This window comes from Tachypleus tridentatus, chromosome 7 (assembly GCF_004210375.1).
Source record: "Tachypleus tridentatus isolate NWPU-2018 chromosome 7, ASM421037v1, whole genome shotgun sequence".
NCBI classification, from domain to species: Eukaryota; Metazoa; Arthropoda; class Merostomata; order Xiphosura; family Limulidae; genus Tachypleus; species Tachypleus tridentatus.
Genome location: NC_134831.1, coordinates 18,701,309 through 18,721,827, shown reverse-complemented (window position 1 = coordinate 18,721,827; position 20,519 = coordinate 18,701,309). Strand labels below are relative to the sequence as shown.

Sequence of the window (20,519 nt, the reverse complement as noted above, 5' to 3'; positions counted from 1 at the left end):
TTTGGTGCGACGGGAATTCGAACCCGCGACCCTCAGATTACGAGTCGAACGCCTTAACACACTTGGCTATGCCGGGCCCAGTTTGGTGGGACAGTAGTAACCCAACAGTTTGGCTATGAGCATTGTTGTATCACTTTAAAATTAAGGCGATTATGCGTACGTAGCACTTTGTGTAGCTATGCGAAAAAAAATTCGAAAAAAACAGACAAATGAACGTAGAAGACAAACGGTAGATCATTTGTAGGAATAATAAAACAAATAATTCATAGGGTTATGAATGCACTATTTATATGAATATACGTGTGAATTTGATATTTATGAAATACTCAACACGTTGGCTGTCATGTGCACCACCCGTGGGTTACAACCGCGTGACACAACGGCGGGTCACATAAAATTGTGTTTGAAAGTTAAATTTCTCACGTGACATATGAGTTGTCATTGTGACTCTTCCTTGGCACTTATTGAATGTATAATGCTTTTTTATACTCAACTTATTATGCGGCAGCGAACGTGTTAAGCATGCTTTTTTTTTTAAAAAAAGGACTTACAGCACAAAAATCTGGGATTCGATTCTTTGCGGTGGACACAGCAGACAACTCACTATTATTTGGCTATAAAATAAACTAACTAACAAACAAAGCTGTTAGAAAATGTTATTTATCTGATTTTGCGTAAGCAACATCCATCTTGCATTTATTATAACAGTAAAAATATGCCAATAGATTAGTGACATAAAGTAAGTATCTAACGGATCTTATAATAATTATACTTTCCATATCTGCAGGATAAACTCTTCGAAACTGAAAAGACTATGTTCATCTGAGAAGAACTTTAACTATTCAATCTGCGAAATGGTTTCCAGTATTTTAGGGACTTATTCATATAACATGGTAAATACATAATTTTTAAGAATATTCATAATACTGGCTTTTGTTTATAACAAGTTGCCATAAGACTTACAGTCATCGACTTAATGACAGGTCTGACTTTGTGTTGAATGATACTCAATGAGTCTATTTAGTATCTTAAATCTTACCAGCCTTATTATTTTCAGTGAGCTGCTTATTTGATTATTTAGACATTTAATATTAGTAAACGATTGATATTATGAAGTACCTTGGTGGGACAGTGTTAAGTATTTGGATTTACAATGCTTAAATCAGGGCTTCGATTCCCCTCATTGGACACAACAGATAACTCAATGTGGCTTTGCTATAAGAAAAATACACGTACATTATGGTGAACAAAAGTAGACACGTTGTTGTAAGTGTGAAAAAGCCGATAAATGGAAAAAGTCGGGCACTGGGCCTTGAACCCAGGACTTTTCATCAACACGACCATCTTCATTTACAATAACGTTTTCTAGAAAATGAATTAAAGATTTCGTAATATTCAAGGTATTTACCGAAAATGCTTGAATGAAATTGAATCGGATGTAATGGAATCTATCTATTTGTTTATCACAAAACTCTGGGAAAGGCATGGCCAAGCGTGTTAAGGTGTGCGACTCGTAATCTGAGGGTTGCAGGTTGGCATCCCTGTTGCGCCAAACATGTTCGCCCTTTCAGCCGTGGGGGCGTTATAAGGTTACAATCAATCCCACTATTCGTTGGTAAAAGAGTAGCCCAAGAGTTGGCGGTGGGTGGTGAGGAATAGCTGCCTTTCCTCTAGTTTCACATTGTTAAATTAGGGACGGCTAGCGCAGATAGCCCTTGTATAGCTTTGCGCGAAATTCAAATTAAACAAACAAGCTTGGTGATCGCATAATTTTATTTTATTTTTTGACAAATAAAAGTCGGCACCTTAATTTTGTAACAGTAAATATGAGAATACATGTAGTCTCCTTTATTTCTTTTACGATTTCTACTCTTATGGAATTGTGATTTACGAACTTTCTTATAGCTCTCTTATTAAATAATCTGCTTACAGTTTTCATAAAAAGCAATGTTCATAGAGAAGAGAGAAGTTACATTAAAAAGATTATGAATAAGCAACTCAATATACAATGTGCAATCACAACCGATATGATTTCGCGGTGGAACAGAATATACAAAGGAGTACAATTTCAAATTGTTTAGCCTTTTGTAGATAATATGACTATCGACAGTTGCTCGTTTTGAGATGTGTTTAGAGCGAGAATGTAAAATTCCTAACACAGTAATATATCTTATACTCAACGGCACCAGAAAACGAAGGAACATGGATAAACTTGGGGCTCAGGACTTTTCAGAAAGAGACCTAAAACAAGTCGAGCTTAGTCTCTAATAAGCTAAGAGTGGTTTCTTTTAATAGGTGAAAATTCATGAACACAAAGTTCATGGCAAAAGTTGTCCACCTAACCCAGGCAACAGTAGGTAACGTAAACAAGAAGGTTCTTTTTCTGGAAAAGTGACGTAAGTCAAGTATAAACAGGTTGCTTCCATGAAATATCTTTTCAACCGCAGCGTACTACAATGGACCCTGCATGGCCAGGTGGGTTAAAGCGTTCAATTCGTCATCCGAGGATTGCAGGTTCGAATCCCCGTCGAAACAAACATGATCGTTCTTTCAGCTGCGGGGGCGTTATATGTGAAGGTAAATCTCACTATTCGTTGGTAAAAGAGTAGCCCAAGAGTTATCGGTGGGTGGTGATGACTAGTTGCTTTCTCTATAGTCTTACACTGCTAAATTATGGACGGCTAGCGCAGGTAGCCCTTGTGAAGCACGAAATTCAAGAAACAAAAGAAGCAAGCGTACCACAAGCAGATAAAGAAAGAAATATACGAAGATATACTGATCAGGTCACCTGACCTGGTTCCGATATAATTCTTTACAATCGGACTGTCCTCCATTGGTACAGCGGTAAGTCTATGGATTTACAACGCTAAAATCAGAGGTTCGATTCCCCTCGGTGGACTCAGCGGATAATCCGGTGTGGCTTTGCAATAAGAAAAACACACACACGGAACTAGACAATTGAAACGGAAGCTTTAAAACTGTTTAGATGAAAAAGAGAAATACCTCTAGACGCAGTCATAAATATATTTAGAAAAAAATCTCAACACACAGTCACAATTATATTCATGAAAAAATATCAACAAGTACAATCATAATTATAGTTATAAAAAGTAATATCTAAACATAATTATGACTGGTGCTGAGATATTTTTTATAAGAATATTTGTAACTCTGTGATATATCTAAAGATATATCTGAACACAATAAATATTGTATTTAGAATATCTCAACACATAGTCAGAGTTATGTTTAGAGAAAGAAGTATCTCAATGTAGTAACTATTGTATTGAGACGAAAAAAATATCTCAACATACAGTCAGAATTAATCTTAGATAAAAGAAATATCTCAACATCCAGTCACACACACACACACACACACACACACATATATATATATATATATATATGGCGTAAAAATATCTCATTACAAGTATATTGAGAAAAAAAATCTTAATACACAGTCGCTACTCTTCTCTTTATGTTGTCCAATTTTCTGGATGTTAAAGTTGGTTTCAGTTTTACAGTTTCTGTTTCACATAGATTTATTATCAACATTTACCTGACTTCGAACCACCTTATGGCTTAAATCTCGATTTTTTACGTTGTACACCGTTATGCAAATTAATTGACACAAATGGTCATTTTACAATATTTTCAGCATTGCGGCTGGTGTAGGCTCGCTAGACCCGCTGATTTCCTTTAATAGTCATTTTTTTTCACACAGACGGCGTCATTAGCTGTGTTTTGCAGTACGGTCGATCTATTTTTGGAATATATGACGACATTTTGAGGAATATTACGTCATTCGAAATTGCGTTAGAAGGGTAAGGAGACCAGTCAAAAAACAACTTCTTACCAATTCAATGAAGAAAAAACTGTATCAATGGGGTCTGAAATACAAGAACTGGACGCAAGAACAATGGAGGAAGGTGTTATTCAGTGATGAGACTTATTTCTTCGAACAGGGTCAAAGAGGTCTGCATGTTCGCAGATCTCCAGGTGAGAAACTTCGAGAATCTTACATCAATCAGTTCGTAAAACATCCCTTGAAGAAGATGTTGTGGGACTTTTTCAGCTACTATGAGCCCGGCATGGCCAAGCGTGTTAAGGCGTGCGACTCTTAATCTGAGGATCGCGGGTTCGCATCCCCATTGCGCCAAACATGCTCGCCCTTTCAGCCGTGGGGGCATTATAATGTGACGGCCAATCCCACTATTTGTTGGTAAAAGAGTAGTCCAAGAGTTGGCGGTGGACGGTGATGGCTAGCTGTCTTTCATCTAGTCTTACACTACTAAATTAGGGACGGCTAGCGCAGATAGCCCTTGAGTAGCTTTGCGTGAAATTCAAAAAACAAACAAACAAATCAGTTTACTTTACAAGATTGTAATATACAAACAATGTATACATTTAAATTTTCGATATGTAATGAAATTAAAACCATTATGAATAAATAGGAGAAAGGCTTGCAAGCTATATATCGGTACTAATAAAGACCACGTGTTTTTTAAATCACATACATATATATATACATGCACGTTTCTAAAGATTATTTTCTTATTTTACGAAGGTAATGTGATTTTAATATTAGCACGAGACCGTACGACAAGCAGCTTTCGGCAACTTACGAAGATCAATAATAAAACTTTTAACAATCATATAACTATTTAACTATTTTGTAACCGATTTTTTAAAACTGTTGTTTAAGACAGGTTGGTTTTGGAGAAGTTTTACTGGGAATATAATTAAGTACTGAAAATTTGTTAAAGCAAATTGCTTGAAGTATACCTTTAATTGGTGTCTTTAAGTAAGATTTGTACTCTCAAAACGGCTGGTATGGGTGTTAAAACTTTAATTAAAATGAGGTACAGAACAACGTTTCGACCTTCTTAAGCCATCTTTACGTTGATAAAGAAGATGAGGTCAAAACACTGTTCTGTACATTATTTTAATTGGGGATTTAATACCCATATCAGCCGTCTTGAAAATATATCTTCACTTCAAATGAGTTTCTCGTCATCACCAATTAATTAATATTTGTTTTACTCACTTGAAACAAACAGCTGGATAGCCGAAAGCTATTCTGACCACTGAAAATCTAAAGCTAGAATTAAATAGACACCTAGCACTGGATACCGTTTATTAAGTGTCTAATTAAACTACTAAGTTTTTATTAAAATAACCTCATAAAATAATAAATAAGTAGACAAATATTTGTTTACTGCTTTAATATTGTTTAATTATTAAAGCAGATATAGAAAATACTGGAAGTGAGTAAACAAATATTTGTTTAATTATTAAAGTAGATATAGAAAATACTGGAAGTACGTTAACAAATATTTGTTTACTGCTTTAATATTGTTTAATTATTAAAGCAGATATAGAAAATACTGGAAGTGAGTAAACAAATATTTGTTTAATTATTAAAGTAGATATAGAAAATACTGGAAGTATGTTAACAAATATTTGTTTACCGCTTTAATATTGTTTAATTATTAAAGTTGATATAGAAATTATTGGAAGTAAGTAGACAAATATTTGTTTACTGCTTAAATGTTAAGTTGCAATTGTTAATATTTAAAGGAATCTTTCAAGAAATTGAAAGTCACAAGTTCACAGTTTACTGTAATGTATATTGTCGTTCTTTTAATAAACCACATCAAATAAAGAATTTAACATCCGGAACAAATATGGTAGATCTCATTTAGAATTTCGTTAGCAGATTAGATGAAAGAGAATCTGGCCATTGTTGACTGTTTGTGATCTTTGGCATCTCTGCAGAATGGTTCACAAAAGACACTTTCATGGTTTTTACGATGACAGAGAATTATTACTCTCCTAGGACGTTAATGCTATGGAAAAAGGATTAGAAAAAATAAACATATGAATCTAATTTAATATAGTATTTATAAATATGTAATAATATTAACAAATTGTGGGCCTTACTTGAATCAAGTGAGAAAAATTAATTAATTAGACATTTTAAAATTATATTAACACGAGAAGTGCCTAGACACTTTTCCTTAATTATGACTATCGACACTTCACACGACACTATTTAAAATTACTAAGTGGAAGAAGTAACACATTTATAATAACCGAATATATATCTAAGATGTGATTATTTCGGGGTCACTTATTCACATTTAGTTATAGTTATTATTATTCCATTTATTTATGCAGTAACTGCAATAACAAGACAGACCCGACTAGGTGGTTAGAGCACTTGACTCGTAAACTGAAGGTTTCGGGTTCGAATCCCAGTCACACCAAACACGCTCGCCCTTTCAGGCGTAGGAACGTTATAATGTGACGATCAATCTTATTATTCTTTGGTAAAAGAGTATCCCAACAGTTGGCGGTTAGAGGTGATGACTAGCTGCCTTCTCTCTAGTCTTACATTACTAAATTAGGGACGGCTAGTGCAGGTAGCCCTTGTGTAGCTCAGCGCGAAATTCGAAAACAAACAAACAAGCAATAACAACGCAGCTATAAGAGGTTTGCTTTCATTGTAAACATATTTGTGGTTCATACAGTTTTCTTTCAGGCACTAAACAAATTTACTACGTTCATTATGAATATCACAACGTACAATAAAATGTATCTTTTGTGCAAGCTTTCAGTAAAACTAAAATGATGACATCAACGTTTCGACGTGCACTGTAATTTATTTGCACAAAAATACTCAAAGTGAAACACACTCCGCCATCTTTACAAACCTAATTCTTTAGGAATGAATTCATTCTGGACTTCTATCAGTATATTTCTGAATCATGGCTAAAGAAATAATTCGAACTCTCAGCATTCTTAGCTCAGATTATTTATTAGTGTAGATGAAACACGCTAATGTATCACAACTATTATTTTAAAATCAAATATTGAACTTTTGCTAACTAAAACAGATACATCTAACTTGTTATGATAAAAGAAATATCATAAACGTTATTGTGAACCACGCTTTCCAACTAGCTTTGCAATAGGTGTTTCTCAAAGCAAAGATTTTATGCCAACACATAGAGATATATGTATAGTAACGCATATATATATTCGTTTTATCAGCAACAAGTAGACGAATTAATAAAATGTCACATTTTTACTTCAGGAGAGATTCCGCCACATGAATATGTCTTCGACGGCTAATATTTGTTCCAATACGTACTACAGAAGTGAAGGTGTTCTGTTAAGAGTTCCAGATCAAGAGTTTTTGTACCTTTCTCTACCAGAAGCTCAACGTGAGAGAATCAGTTTCCAAGCTGAAGAGATAATCAAGGACTGCCTTTATGAGGGACACCATTGCGACGCCCGGTAGGTTATGATATTGTCTCGAAGATGCACTTACCTTCATTTATATATGTTAAATTTCGTTTTGTAAGTGTATTAGAAAACAACAACAAAAATACAGCAGCTGTTAGTGTTGTTGTTGGGGTATTAATGCGTTATAGTAATACCCATTCAATTTTGATACTATATATATATAGTATATATTATTTTATATATGCATTGTTTCATATAATAAAAGAGAAAGTAATATACGTGGATCTGAAGAAAACACTTAGAAAAGAACGTGGGATGATTTTAAACCTATGTTTGCCGCTCTTAAAACCCGTTGAAGAGCAAAGTTCTGGAAACTAAAAACAGTATTGTGTAACAGAAACGCTGTAAACTTAGAGCACTTAGAGTTGCTGCTAAAACGGAAGAACATAAACCAGAAATAACTTGTTCATACGTCATTAGTGTTTACATATGATGGAAAATATATTAGATAGATGATTACTTGTGTTTAGTGGGAAACAGGTGGCATGCGATATGTAACTAGAAACGTGTGTTAGGTACATTTTGTGTACTATATATCTCACAATAACGTGTAGCCTAATAGTTGTGTAGTACTTTTTGTGTAAAATAATTTAAGTCGACATTTTGCGTTTTTCAAATTCACTTTTGTTAATTTCATACAGCGTTTATAACTTTTAGTGTAGTTCTATTACCCATACTAATTTTTATCCATATTAGAAATACTGTTAATGTTAATTTGATATTTTTCTATTCGAGAAAATGTGAATACCCAATTATATGATAAAAATACTTATTGAACCAGTTTTTCCTCTGACGTTTATAATGTTCCAAGTTGGAACTCTTTTAATTTCTTACTCTGATCAGGAAGATTGGTTCGCAAAGAGTTAGGCCCAGTATGACCAGGTGGGTTAACGCGTTCGACTCGTAATCTGAGGGTCGCGGGTTCGAATCCCGGTCGCACCAAACATGCTCGCCCTTTCAGCCGTGGGGGCGTCATAATGTGACGGTCAATACCACTATTCGTTGGTAAAAGAGTAGCCCAAGAGTTGGCGATGGGTGGTGATGACTAGCTGTCTACTCTTACACTGCTAAATTAGGTACGGCTAGCGCAGATAGCCCTCGTGTGTTTTTGCGCGAAATTCCAAAACAAACAAACACAAAGAGTTTACGAGATAAAATTAAAGAAGAACATAATAAATTAAATAAAACATTAAATAAATATGAAAGGAAACCCAGTAGGTTATAGAATATGAAGAAAGATGGTTAAACAAGAAATTAGGACATGAAAACGGTTGTCTGAGAAAAGGATGAAACTGTTAACATTAAGGGTTAGGAAAATGTTAAAATGGGGATAGAATCCTTGAGGAATGATAAAAAGAAGGCTCGATCTGATGGTTATGAGATGACTGGGCTATTAAATTTTGATTTTTCTTTAGTCTTTACTAATGAAGCTTTAAGCAGAATTCCACATATTGAACAGTTGATAGAAGGAAACTAGATCGGACACAATTGGAAAACTTAAAGAAATATATTATTTTCCAAAGGGTTTTGAAAGAGGTATATGTGAGCCACTTGCTACTATTTTTTGTCAGTCCTTGAATAATGAGGAGGTACCAGAGAATTAAGTTAGGTAATGCCACTTCTATCTTCAAGGGAGGTGATAAAATTGTACCAGTAATTATAGACCCATTAATCTTGGATCGTTGTGGGAAAAGGTTTAGAAAATCTGTTAAAAGATGATTTACAAAGTCATTTAACATCGTTTAGAATTTTACTGGTAGTCAACATGATTTCACTAAGGGAAAATCTTGACTTACAAATATTTTGACATTCTTTGAAAAGGTTACTGCTAATGTAGATAAGGGTAAGAGTGTAGATTTGGTGTATTTGAATTTTCAAAAGCATTTGACAAGGTAGCTACATAAAAGGCTTTTACAAATACCTCTATAGGTGTGGAGATAAGTTAGCAAATTGGGTAGAAGAATGGCTAAAAGAAAGCAGAGGGTTGTTACAAATGGAGTTCAGCCAGACTGGATTAATGTCACAAGAGGGATACCTCAGGGCTCAGTTTTAGGACCTTTGCTCCATTTGATCTACATAAGTGAAATAGATGAAGGAGTGGTCAATAAGTTACTAAAATTTACAGATGATATTAAGGTCTTGGGTGTTTCTAGCTGTGAAGAGGATGTTGCTGATTTAAAAAAGGATTTAGATAATTTAGTAAGGTGAGCAGATGGTTTTCAATCATCATAAATTCAATATCGTACATGCGGGTTATCATAATTTGAATTATATGTACCATTTGGAAGGGAATAACCTTAACAGTGCCGTGAGAGAAAGGGATTTTGGTGTAATGGCTGATTAGTCTCTGAAGCCATCCAAGCAGTGTGCTGTTGCTGGTGGTAGGGCAGATGTGTAATTTTAGGTTATAATTACATAAATATTGAATACAAGTCTAAATAGATTATAATTTCATTGTATAAGTCACTGGTTATATCACATTTGGAATATTGTATTCATTCTTGGGCTTCTTATCTTAAGAAATACATTGAATTGTTGGAAAGAATTTAGAAACGTCTACTAGAATAGTGCCTAGGATGAAGAGGTTTTCATATGAAGAGAGGCTGAATTATCACAAATGTTTTTTGTGAAAATAGAAGAGTTAGGGGGATCTGATTGAGGTGTTTGAGATTGCAAAGGGGATTGATAGTGTTGATGTATCATCTTTTTTAATATTTAACAGTGAAAATAGTAGGACTAGGGGACACAAGTATGAGTTTTGGCAGGGTAGGAGACATCTACAGGTAAAACAATTATATTTCTCTGACAAGATAAATGGACTTTAGTATGAGTTGCTTTCAGATGTTGTAGAAGCAGTAAATTTAAAGGAGTTTAAGAAAAAGCTCGATGAATGATATTGGATTGCTTTAAGATTTCTTATGAGATTTTGTTGTATTAGGGGTAATAAAGATGCTATCTTCATCTCTAGAGTCTTCTAGGGCATGTTTTTCGTTGTATTATAGGTAATATAAAGAGGTTATTTTTCTCTCTATAGCAGTCCTTTGCGGCATTTTCTGTTATTCAGTTCATGGGCAACCCTTCTTTAGATTTTCTCACGTGTTAAATCGTTTTTACTTTAATTCTCATGACATAGTAAAGATATCGTTAAGTGACGTACTTACATGTTAGATAATGGTAACACTAAAACTTGGTACAAGATTCTCCATTATAAGTATAACGCCGAAGCTGCAAGCAGCGCACATTGCATTTTTGAATTTAATGGGTGTATAAAGTTGCTAGTTTTTAGTGGTAGAATAGATTACAGATTTTAATATAATGTACAATATTTTGCTAAACCCGGTTTAATATTGATCACTGTATTAAAATACTTCAGATTTCGTTAAAAGCTTTTATACTAAGTGCCCACATTATATACGTGAGAAAGATTGGTTTATCTGATGCGAAAAATCAGTCTCGTTTTGGGATAATTATTGTAATTACACACTCACCGCATTTATACCTAAAATTACACAATGGTTTCTTAGCTGGCGTTTTCTGCATGTTTAAGAAATATGTGAAGTTTCTGTAGGTGATAAACACACTTAACATGACGTTACCAGTGGATCCCCGCTGGTACAGCGGTAAGTTTATGGAGTTACAACGCTCAAATCACGGGTTCGATTTTCCATCGGTGGACTCGGTAGATAGTCTCATGTGGCTTAACTGTAACAAACACACACCAATTGCCAGTGAAAAAATAAAGAAAACAGTTGGAGCCAAGATAAACACATGTGGTAAATTTATTTACAACATCAACTTGTTGGAAAAAAAAAGCGCTATGTAACTTACTTTGTCATTTTATTATGTGATTTAGTCTGATATTTTTCATAACGCTGTGATGGTATATGTTTTTATTTTTGTAACTAGCACATTTTTCATCAAACCTTACCAGAGTACATTCAATATCTGATAGAAATTTCTCAAAATTCTGGACGTTCCGCAACGGAAATTGTTTTACGTTTAATTCCCAGTGGAAGAAAGAAACTCGTGACCAACTGGTTGAAGGAACGGGAGCGCTAACTGGTGAGTAAGCAGATATTAAACAATAGTTCATTATTTATACATGAATAGTGTTTTACATTTCAATAGCCGAGAAAACCTATGCAAACGTGTTACTATTGTGACTATTAATATAGCTGGTTGTGTACATTCAGATTATTTCGTTTAAAAAAAGCGCGAAGTATAGCATACTTAATGAGAGAAGTGTTTTATTTCTTCAATAAAAAGCTCTACACGCTTCACGATTTAAGTAATTAACGGTTGGTTTAGCTTCGCAACGTCTAAACAGAAATAATAGTAACTTTCTAATTTCGTGTCTATTGTACTTCATCGCATAAACATTTTCGAAACTGACAGCCCTGACCTGTTTGAATGGTTTGACAGCAACAAACTGACTAAACCATGCACTGATTACTCGTTAATTGTGAAAAGGACTCACAAATCAATAATTATGTATTCTAACCTAACTTGAATTTTATATTACTGAAACTGCTCTGAAACTAACAAAATTTTAGACGTGAAGGAACACATCATCACGTGGCATCAAATTCACTACGGTGACATAACAATATAAATGCCTAAATTAACTATATATATATAGCCTATAACACTGTACTTCTTGGACAGTCATATCTCTTGAACAATGCTATTACACAACTAGCGGTTTAAAATATAAGCTGAAACTTCCATAACTGAAATAAAGTAACTTTTCATGATGTATAAAATTAACATTCATAAATAGATACGTTACAAACGTTAAATCATTAATTGAATACATGAAAAATATTAAAATTCAGATTTTGTTTAACGAAGCAGAATCTTTCCTTGCTCATTTACTGTCTCTATGTTTTAGAATTTTGCTCAAAAAGACTCGAGTGCTATTTGCGCTATCCTTCCATAATTGGAAGTAATAGATGAGAGAGAAGGCAATTTGTAAATAAAACATTTACAAAACGTGATAGTTTCTGGATATACGAAGACAGGTGAATTGCCAAATGGCTGATTTAGTGAAGGCTTTACATGGAGTAATCGACTTTCTGACAAGATAATTTTTTGTTAAGTTTAAGATTATGACCAAGAATGGGACCATAGGTGGAGTCCCTCGACCTCTAACCTAGAGAACTTCTTCAGTGACAGAATAGATGGTAGTGATGGTGCATCATAATCAAAAGAAAATAAGAACACCAAAATGAAGTGGTGAGTGAACAATTTGTATGACATCCCTGATGGTTAGGGTGCTAGGTTTGCAATCCGTATGTTGCGAATTCGAATACCGTCACTGAACGTAGTTGTCCTTTCAGCTGTGTGGGATATCGTAATGTTACAGTCAATCCCATTTTCTCTAGTAAAAGTGTTAAATCAGGCAGTTGGTGGTGTTAACTAATTACCTTCTCTCTCATCTATTTCTTCCAATTATGGAAGGATAGCGCAAATAGCACTCGAGTCTTTTTGAGTAAAATTCTAAAACATAGAGACAGTAAATGAGCAAGGAAAGATTCTGCTTCGTTAAACAAGAACATTTTGGTGTTCTTATTTTCTTTGGATTATGATGCACCATCACTACCATCTATTCTGTCACTGAGGAAGTTCTCTAGGTTAGAGGTCGAGGGACTCCACCTATGGTCCCATTCTTGGTCATAATCTTAAACTTAACAAAAAATTATCTTGTCAGAAAGTCGATTACTCCATGTAAAGCCTTCACTAAATCAGCCATTTGGCAATTCATCTGTCTTCGTATATCCAGAAACTATCACGTTGTATAAACTAGCTTTCTAAATTATCTTGCGTTGAACGTAAAATTAATTATATTTATTATCTTGAGCTTCCACTATTGTTGTCAATAGAATATTAACTTCTGGTAGTGTAGCTGTCCTGCAGCACACAAATATTTCCTGGTTGAAATAAACAACATCAAAAGTACGACTATCCTTACATCTGCGTTTCCAAAGTCTTTTTCCAATGTGCATTGTTATTTATTTTCAATTACCCAAATAATATGTCATGTAGAGAAGCTTCCTACAGTGGGTGCAATTTCAGACTTTCCATTTGTTAAATTGTTAAAACTTTATAACCGCTTTATGACTACTTTATTACCGCTTTATGACTGCTTTCTGTTTAAATCAATCCCTCTTCTTCTTCCATTTTCTAGTTTTTGTTAGCAGGTCAGGTCGAACAGCTGTAGAACCAATGTCGATCACAAGGACGGCTTTCAGCAATGACCACTTTAATTAACTCGTGAGCTAATTTCTTAAAATAATTCTCTACATGCCTAACAGGGGTAGATAAACTTTTCTTAGCTTTAGTATATTGTCTTCTTGTTTTTTATGTCAAACAGCTGACTTATCATAGTCTTTAATATAATATCCATGTTTTAGACAGATATTTCACTTTCTGTGATACTGTTTTTCTTTTGGAGTAGTTTCTTTTTCGTAACGGCTTTTACGTGTAATATCTTAACAATAAGTAGTAACATTTAAATTGCAATTAAAATGTTTTCTATCTTGTTTAAGTATTTTATTATTGCAGTTCCTAGTGATATGCATTCTTAAATTGTAGTTGCAACACTTTTTGTATAGACTACTTTTTTCTTTCTCAATGAACAGTTGTTATTACACCTTTTAGTCTTTTGGACCTCAGTCAGAGAGAACTGAAGTTTTTAGAAAATTTAGTCTGGTAATCTTATAATATGGCCAGATGGTTAAGACACTCGACTCCTAATCTGAGGGTCGCGGGTTTGAATCCCCGTAACACCAAACATGCTCGTTCTTTCAGCTGTGGGAGCGTTATAATGTTTGGTTCAATCCCACTATTCGTTGGTAAAAGAATAGCCTAAGAGTTGGCCGTGAGTGATGATGACTGCCTGCTTTCCCTCTAACCGTACAATGCTAAATTAGGGACCGCTAACGCCCATAGCCCTCGTGTAGCTTTGCGCGAAATTCAAAACAAAATCTTATAATTCCTGATGGAGTCTTCAGTTATTTGTCTGTGACTTAAATACAGAAAGTTCCATTGCCCAATGGAAGCGTCCTTATAATATGTTCAACTAATTTACTTTAGCCGAATTTCTACATTTTCATCCACTAGACATCTATGAATTAGTCGTATACCAGAAAATCTATCAGATATGCAAAATCTAGATAACACGTAATTTTTCAGTTCTGCATTCTTAAAGTATTAAGCTTAGAGCAAAAAATTCTGTATGGCTTTAGTGTTTTTTTTCGAAAGATTAAAAATAAACATGTACTGGTAATAACATAAAACTGTGGATGAGGTTTCAGTTTCAATTAGATAACAAATTTTAATTGTTATAAGTTTTTAAAATCAATATGAAATACTAAACGATTATGCCTAAGGAAAATGTCTATGATACTGAAACCTTTCAATTGTGATAAGCCTAATTCGGTATATTTTTTGTTTTTGCTTTTTTCTAAATTACTAAGTTTAAAAATAAAATAACACTTATTTTCGGTTTAACCACATGTTCTACATTTAATCTTTTTCTTATTACTTGAGCACTGTTATCACTTTAAATATTTTTTTTTGCTATTTTAAAAGTCTCCAACGCTTCCATTTCACAGATGAATGAAACGTAATTATTCTGAATGATACCGTTATATCTAATTTTTATAAATGTTTCTAATTATGATTTTCAAAATTCCATCACAGGACTAGAGATCTCACTTGTTGACTCAAATGATGGTTTTAAAGATCCAGTCAGATTTATGAAAGGATACAAGGTCTTAGTACATTCACCGAAATCGGTTCCAAATATGAAAAGTGATGGTGTTCTTATTGACCCAGGTTTAAAAACTTCTATAGCACTCGAAAAGGTTATTTCTTTTCTCTGTATGTTAACCTACTGTATCAATTCTAATAGTACACTGTCTTGAACGGTTATCCACTTGCGTACAATAAGGTTCTGAGCCGTAAACTGATAATTTTGAGTTTCCCAGATGACTCAGACACTTTTAAAAGAAACGATTAATGATGTATCGGAAATATACAAGCACCTGCTCACGACCTATGGTTTGTAACATATTTTTCACTGTTGTTGAGAGTTTTATCAAAAACATTTAACGTAATGTTTCTCGATTGGATATTTTATTTACTGAAATACAGTTTGTTTGTATCTATTGTCCAGCTTGTGTCAGAGAAGCTGTTTCATTGTAATTCAGTTTACTTGTTATCTGTGTGCTGTTACTACACATTCTTTTCATTGTATCTTACCGATGTACACTTACTACTAGTTAGAATTAAAAATTGATTTGAATTTTCCTAACATAAGTTCTTTCTGAATAACATTGATGACCCTGTTTCGATCATTCTATCTTATACTTCACCACAAAATTCAATTACTGAGAAAAATCTGACGTTTCAGGTGAAAAGTGTTGCAAAGTGAACTCAAATAATTAAAAACTGTGTAAAACGTTGCTGAAAGAAATTATACTAATTATATACATTAATTGTTTTAATTAATAAGTTCAGAGATTTTATTTATACAAATGAATTTCTTAAGGTTAACATATATGTAATTTATAATAACATAAAAAACAACAACATAACCCAATGATTTCTGGTCCCCGAAGAAATGTCATAAGAAAAGTATAAGATAGATGGATTTTGAATCATTTTGATTTCGACTTGTGTGCTAGTACTTATTTGATTTTCACGTACGTTTGATTTATAATACTGCAGTTCTCTTGTACCGGTGATGAGACCTTGAATAGTACCAAAAGAAATCGTAATTATTAGTTTTATAAAATGTCCTTATCACAACATTTCCGATTTTAATGATATATTAATGTAACTTCAACATGTCTTTGATTTACGAGGCTTAGCCTTTAGACTGTTAACGCAAAATATGCAAAAACTAAAACTAAAGGGCTAGTTTATATAAGGTATATACTGTTATAAACCCACAACTTTAAATACGTTAACGCGAGACAAAAATTGGCGAAATAATATATTTAGTTAAAACTAGTATATCAAACTATACAGTTCAAAATAAAATATATTTTTTTTTTCTCCAACGATCGCCTTTCGACGTTTGACTGAGCCATTCGTTGACAGATGTGGACAGAACCACGTGAACGCAAATGGATACTACGACAGAGAGGTTTGTAACTTAGTAACTGAAAGGAATATTTTCATTTCTAGTGTGCTTAAATAATACTTATTAGATAATTTCCTAACTAAGTTGATTAATAATACAGCGTTTGTTGTTTGATGTTAATCACGTAGCAAAACAATAAGCTATCTATGCCGTTTCCACTACGGGTATCAAAACCTGGTTTTTACCGTTATGAACCATGAGAATTACCGCTGAGCCATAGGGAGGGAGGGAGGAAAAATAACTGACGTGTGGTGCTTGTTCATACATTGTTTTAATTATCTGTCTTTTGACGAACATCCTTATCCTTTCTTCATCCATGTGTAAATAATATTTTGTGTAACTTGTATATTGAAAGAAACAAGTTTGCACTTCTGGTATTTCTGGATGAAACAGGTTTCTCGACAAGTGTAAGATAGAGGAATCTGCAATAACAACAAAGTTCAGCCCAGAATAAATAACATCTTTCTGACTGAGCCGTCTCCTCAGTACGAAATTAAAGGGTCTGGCCATGTTTTAAACGACTGAACAAACTTTTTGTTTTGATAAATAAATGGAAAACACCGTGTGTGTGTGTGTGTGTTTATTGAAACTGAGAAACAGACAGTTGTTGTCCTCGCCAAGTTGTATTCAGTCCTGTCACTATCTTTCTATCAGGATCGACTGTCGAAAAAAAAAAACACGTTGATATTCAATAAAGCAGATCGACTAGTAAAGAACCGAACAAAGTGCATTTGTATCTAGGGTGTGCACTCACTTTGATTCTCCAGTGGAGGACGTTTCATCTTGAACACTATTCCCTAACGGCATTAGTTACCTGTTACTTTTAGTCAACGCCATAATTAGCCGACACAGGGTATTCTGGTCCTAACCCTTTAAATCTGCATGCGTCGTCAAAGGATATTTCAACTTTTAAAGAGAAGAAAATAATTAGAGGAAGGTAGTGTTAACAAGTTTCTGGACCAAGTGTTGCCACCTTGATATTGCAGAAATTAAATAATCAGTTTTAAAATTTCCGCATCACTGTAGGTAGTAGAAAGCACATACTGCACCTTGAATACCATGAAATTAAAGGTTTCTTCCAGACATAGGCAAATACATCTTGTTCAATTAAATATATTAATTGTGTGTTTGTTTTGTGTTAGTTTTTACTTATAGCAAAGCCACATCGGGCTATCTGCTGTGTCCACCGAAGGGAATCAAACTTCTGATTTTAACATTGTAAACCCGAAGAATTACCGATGTTCCAGCGAGGGACAAATATACTAATATTCGTCTCAAAGACAATAAATCAGTTGAAATTAGATATAAATAAGGTCACCGGTGGTTCAGTGGAACGTCTGAGGGCTTGTAGTGTTAGAAATTGGGTTTTAATGGTGCAACTTTGTTATTAACAACAAAGATACAGAGGGAAAAATAATTGTTACTTTGTATCCGTAATATCGCTTCCTGAATGCAATCAGTGGTTATTCTTTTTTTGTTGGCCTCCGATGAGCATTTTTATTAATATTAAACTCGGGGACTGGAATGAATATATTCATTTCTCGTGAGTAATTCACTCTTTGAGATTCTTCCTGTGTGTAGTTTACTTTTCTGAACAATTTTAATTATGTTTAGACGGAAACTATAAAAGCAGATAGTAAGCATAGAGAGAAAGAGACAATAAAGCGTGAACTATAATAAAATGATGCTGAGAATGATGCTATAGTTACAGTATGTGGCATCAGACATATTTCATGAATATTTGTGACGCAGCAGTAACTGATCACTTAGTATTATTTACCTAACAGTGCCAGTACTACTTAGGAAAAATGAAAGTGTAAAGTTATGCCTATCTTACACCTGTATTTTGAAACCAAGACTTCCGCTGTCACTAGAATACCCTACGAACAACATGTGCCTGATACAGCTAGTCAAGCTGACAAGAATGTTGCATGTGATGTAGATGACTCAGGAACAATACTATAAATCTAGAATGTAAACTCAGAGTCTTTGTCCAGTGAACAGTGTTACCTTATGAACTTTGTTCTCCAACAATATTTATCAGCGATCACTTTCAAACAACCTCATAGTCGGCCAGCAAAGGATTTTCCAATAATAACCCGCTTTACCCGAATATTTATTACTTGTTTCTTTTACTTAAGTACAGAGCTGTACAATAAGTATTTTAATATTATAAGCCCTGAGCTATGTCTCATGGTTACAGGAGAAAAGGAATAACTTATTCTTTCAAATCTTATTCCTAACATGGTGGTCACATAGGAAGGCCAAAACATCTTTGTATTGGTATTTTTTTGATAAAACATTTACGTTACTAATATCTGTCATTTCTAAAATTGATTAGTTTCAAGTAGGCCTCTCGACGTTAAGTTTCAAATTACGCTATATTTTAAATGTATAATTTTTTTCTTATGGAATAACAAATCATTTCAAAATAATGCGTTATTCACACTTGTTTCATTAGATTGTTCTCTTCATTTTGGAGAAATATTTAATATTATGTCAAGAAGTGTATCGAATATTTATGGAACAAATATATAAAAGATTTATTAGGTATCTTAACAAAAGAAAAGTGCGTTATGAGTAAGTTAAAAACAATGGCTAAAATGACCAAAATATATTTTTGACCTTTTCGTCTGAACTGTTAGACGTGTCTTCAGATCTGTGCACAGTTACTGAGGGATGAGAGGTGTGGATGTGGCGACCCAAGAGTTCCCTTACCTGATCACATATCACCGTGTTCCCTTTCTAAGATCACAGATGGTAAGAAATATTCTCCTGTGCAACTTTCTTTATTCTATTAAAAAGGTGTTCTTTTAAAACTATGTAGATAGTTTAGTGACGTATTTTAATAATGAAAAATCCGAATTCGGTCCCTTTACACTTCGAAAATTTTAACAATTAACAATTTTATATCTTTTCAGTAAATAATTCCATAGCACAATTTCTCTTTTGCTAGTATAATAATAATAATATATATATATACAGATGTATATATGGGCATGGCCAAGTGTGTTAAGGCGTTCGACTCGCAATCCGAGGGTCACGGGTTCGAATCCCGGTCGCACCAAACATGCTCGCCCTTTCAGCCGTGGGAGCGTTATAATGTGACGGTCAATCCCACTATTCGTTGGTAAAAGAGTAGCCCAAGAGTTGGCGATGGGTGGTGATGATTAGCTGCCTTCCCTCTAGTCTTATACTGCTAAATTAGGAACGGCTAGCACAGATAGCCCTCGAGTAGCTTTGTGCGAAATTCAAAAACAAACATATGTATACAATCAAACATATAAATATAGATACATTTAATATTTTGTAAAAACGTAGGTTATTTGAGCATTTCATGACATTTTTATGGTGTTGGTTTGTTTGTTTTGAAGCAAAACTACACGAGGGCTCTCTGCTCCAGCTGTCCCTAAATTTTTAGTGTAACACTAGATGGAAAGTAGCTAGACACACCACCCACTGCTAACTCTCGGACTACTTTTTTACTAACGTATAGTTGGATTGACCGTAACTTTATTGACGTTATAACTCCCCAACAACTGAAAGGACAAGCATGTTTGATGTGATAGGGATTTGAACCTGCGACCCTCATATTGTGATTCGAGCGCCCTAACCAGCTTATGATGTACACTCATATGTACAATATTATATTAAATTGTAACCTCAGTTCAAGTATTCAATTAGTTGTCGTTGTTTGCTATTAAGTACAAAACAACACAAAGGGCTGTTTTTACTCTGCCCACCACGGGTATCTAAATCCACTGTCTAGTGATATAAGTCCGCAGACATACCACTGTGCCACTGGAGGGGAGGCATCAGTTAATTTAACACAACACTGTAAGTTTTGTAAACTAATGAATATGTTCTAAAGTGCAGAACAGTGACCAATCTTGCGAAATTCCAAGTTATCCCTCAACATGTTAGTTAACATAAATTAAAAAAAAGACTCAAAACAACTAATAAAATAAGTCTCACATCTGGCCTGTTTCAATTTATATAAACAAAAGTAAGACAGTTTAACTTTTAATAGAAATTCTGGTAATCATCCAAATGTATT

General features: G+C 34.0%; 1 protein-coding gene across 4 annotated transcripts in view; it reads left to right on the top strand.

The window, feature by feature from the left end:
• Positions 1-20,519, top strand: part of LOC143255231 (epithelial sodium channel subunit gamma-like) — a 37,174-nt gene that overhangs the window by 1,867 nt on the left and 14,788 nt on the right. The window contains exons 2-6 of one of the 4 annotated variants that reach the window (XM_076510568.1): positions 788-893; positions 7,100-7,302; positions 11,264-11,373; positions 15,016-16,465; positions 19,108-19,222. In XM_076510568.1, coding sequence (XP_076366683.1) covers positions 788-893; positions 7,100-7,302; positions 11,264-11,373; positions 15,016-15,239 — 643 coding nt within the window. In that variant the 3' untranslated portion in view covers positions 15,240-16,465; positions 19,108-19,222. Of the gene's footprint in view, positions 1-787; positions 894-7,099; positions 7,303-11,263; positions 11,374-13,498; positions 13,585-15,015; positions 16,466-19,107; positions 19,223-20,519 lie in introns of those variants that run through there. The other 3 variants (XM_076510569.1, XM_076510570.1, XM_076510571.1) reach the window with 3 other exon arrangements.